At 57.6% G+C, this 1,419-nt stretch overlaps 1 protein-coding gene across 1 annotated transcript in view; it reads left to right on the top strand.

The window, feature by feature from the left end:
* SYT12 (synaptotagmin XII) overlaps window positions 1-782 on the top strand; it is a 4,380-nt gene extending 3,598 nt beyond the window's left edge. The window contains 1 exon segment of the mRNA XM_010001472.1: window positions 777-782. Within this exon segment, the coding sequence (XP_009999774.1) occupies window positions 777-782 (6 nt within the window).
* Window positions 783-1,419: the final 637 nt, after the last annotated feature.

Genomic DNA, 1,419 nt, shown 5'->3' with positions numbered 1-1,419 from the left:
AGGACCCACAGCCATGGGGTGGCAGCTTCCCTTGGGCAAGCACCCTCTGGGAGAGGGTCACCCATGGGACACGGATGGGCCCTGGGGAGGAGGGAGGTCCAGACACATCAGGCATGGGTGGGGTTGGCAAGGGGTTTTTGGAGCCCTGCTGGAGAGGGTGAGGGGGGGTATAGGGTTTGGTGGTTCAGGGGGGTCCCCAGGGGGGCTTGTGCATCAGGGGCCTGGCAGAGGCAGGGATTTCTCCCTCTTGAGCAGGATATGAGGTGCCTTTGTCATCTCTGTGTGGGCTGGGGGTGCTGGGAAGGGGCAGGAGGGATTCTGGGGAGGACAGACGAAGATCTAGGCAGCTGCACCAGCAGGGCCAGAACCAGGGGGTGTTTTGGGGTGAGACATTTCATCTTAAGTGCCCCAGAAGCTGCTGCCAGAAAGCAGGACCCTCCGTTTTCTTTCAGCGGCTGCTTTTTGCACAGCTCAGGGTCAGGCAGTTTGATTTAATGAGGATGGTCAGGAAAGGAGCAGAGAGCCCCACCAAGGAAACCCTTCCGTGGGGAGGAGGTGCCATGTCAGAGAGCACAAACCTACTGCCTTGAAAATATTTCCAAAGCACCCTTTTAAGACCATTTTCCCATCCAAAGATCAGACTCTTTATTTATGCTCTGGAGATATTTATTATTTAACATCGTTATTTATAATTCACCAGTGCTATTTACCCCCTTTTGCTGTCCTGAGACAAGGCATAAAGACACATTTGGTTCTTTTCCCTTAATGTTTTGCAGCACTAAGGGGTTTTTTTAGAATAGCAGCTGACATCACTGTTGTGATCCAGAGATCCCCAATCTGCAGGTGGGACCTTGGATGCTGGAAGAAATGGGGCTGGAGCAGGGGGAAAACAGCCTCTAAAGTCCTGCTTTCAGAGCAGTTCCCCCCCTGTCCTGGTTTGGGATCAGCACCCTGAAGATGGTCCCTGGGGAGCTGCTGCTGGCTTTGTTCCCAGTGAGCACTGACATGCAGACAGTGCCTGGCAAAGGGCACCCTTCCCATTCTGGGGGGCTGTGTAGCCCCCAGGCTCTGGCTGGGAGCAGGGCTGGGGCTCAGCCCCCTGGGCCACATCCCGTAGGGGCCGAGCTGGCCACACTGCCCAGCTCCCAGGGCACGGGGCTGCCCAGCTCTCGCACCTGGGAGCACCAAACCAACCTGACACTTCCCACGAGAAGAGTTCCCTGGCAGGGGGGCAGGTCCTGGCCCCCCATTCCCTGCCCTGCTCACGGAGCAGCTGCTCAGGTGGGCAGCAACCTCATCCTTTGGGCTGGGAGACAAAACCAGGGCAGGTAATTGGGGCAGGACCCCCAGAACCCAGCGGGTACCGAGGGAACCCGTTCCCATGGCAGATCCAGCCCAGCACCTGCGCCGTGACCTTCG

This window comes from Chaetura pelagica, unplaced genomic scaffold (assembly GCF_000747805.2).
Source record: "Chaetura pelagica isolate M959 unplaced genomic scaffold, ChaPel_1.0 scaffold587, whole genome shotgun sequence".
Classification (NCBI taxonomy): Eukaryota; Metazoa; Chordata; class Aves; order Apodiformes; family Apodidae; genus Chaetura; species Chaetura pelagica.
The sequence above is the reverse complement of the archived record's forward strand: the minus strand, read 5'-3'. Positions and strand labels throughout refer to the sequence as shown.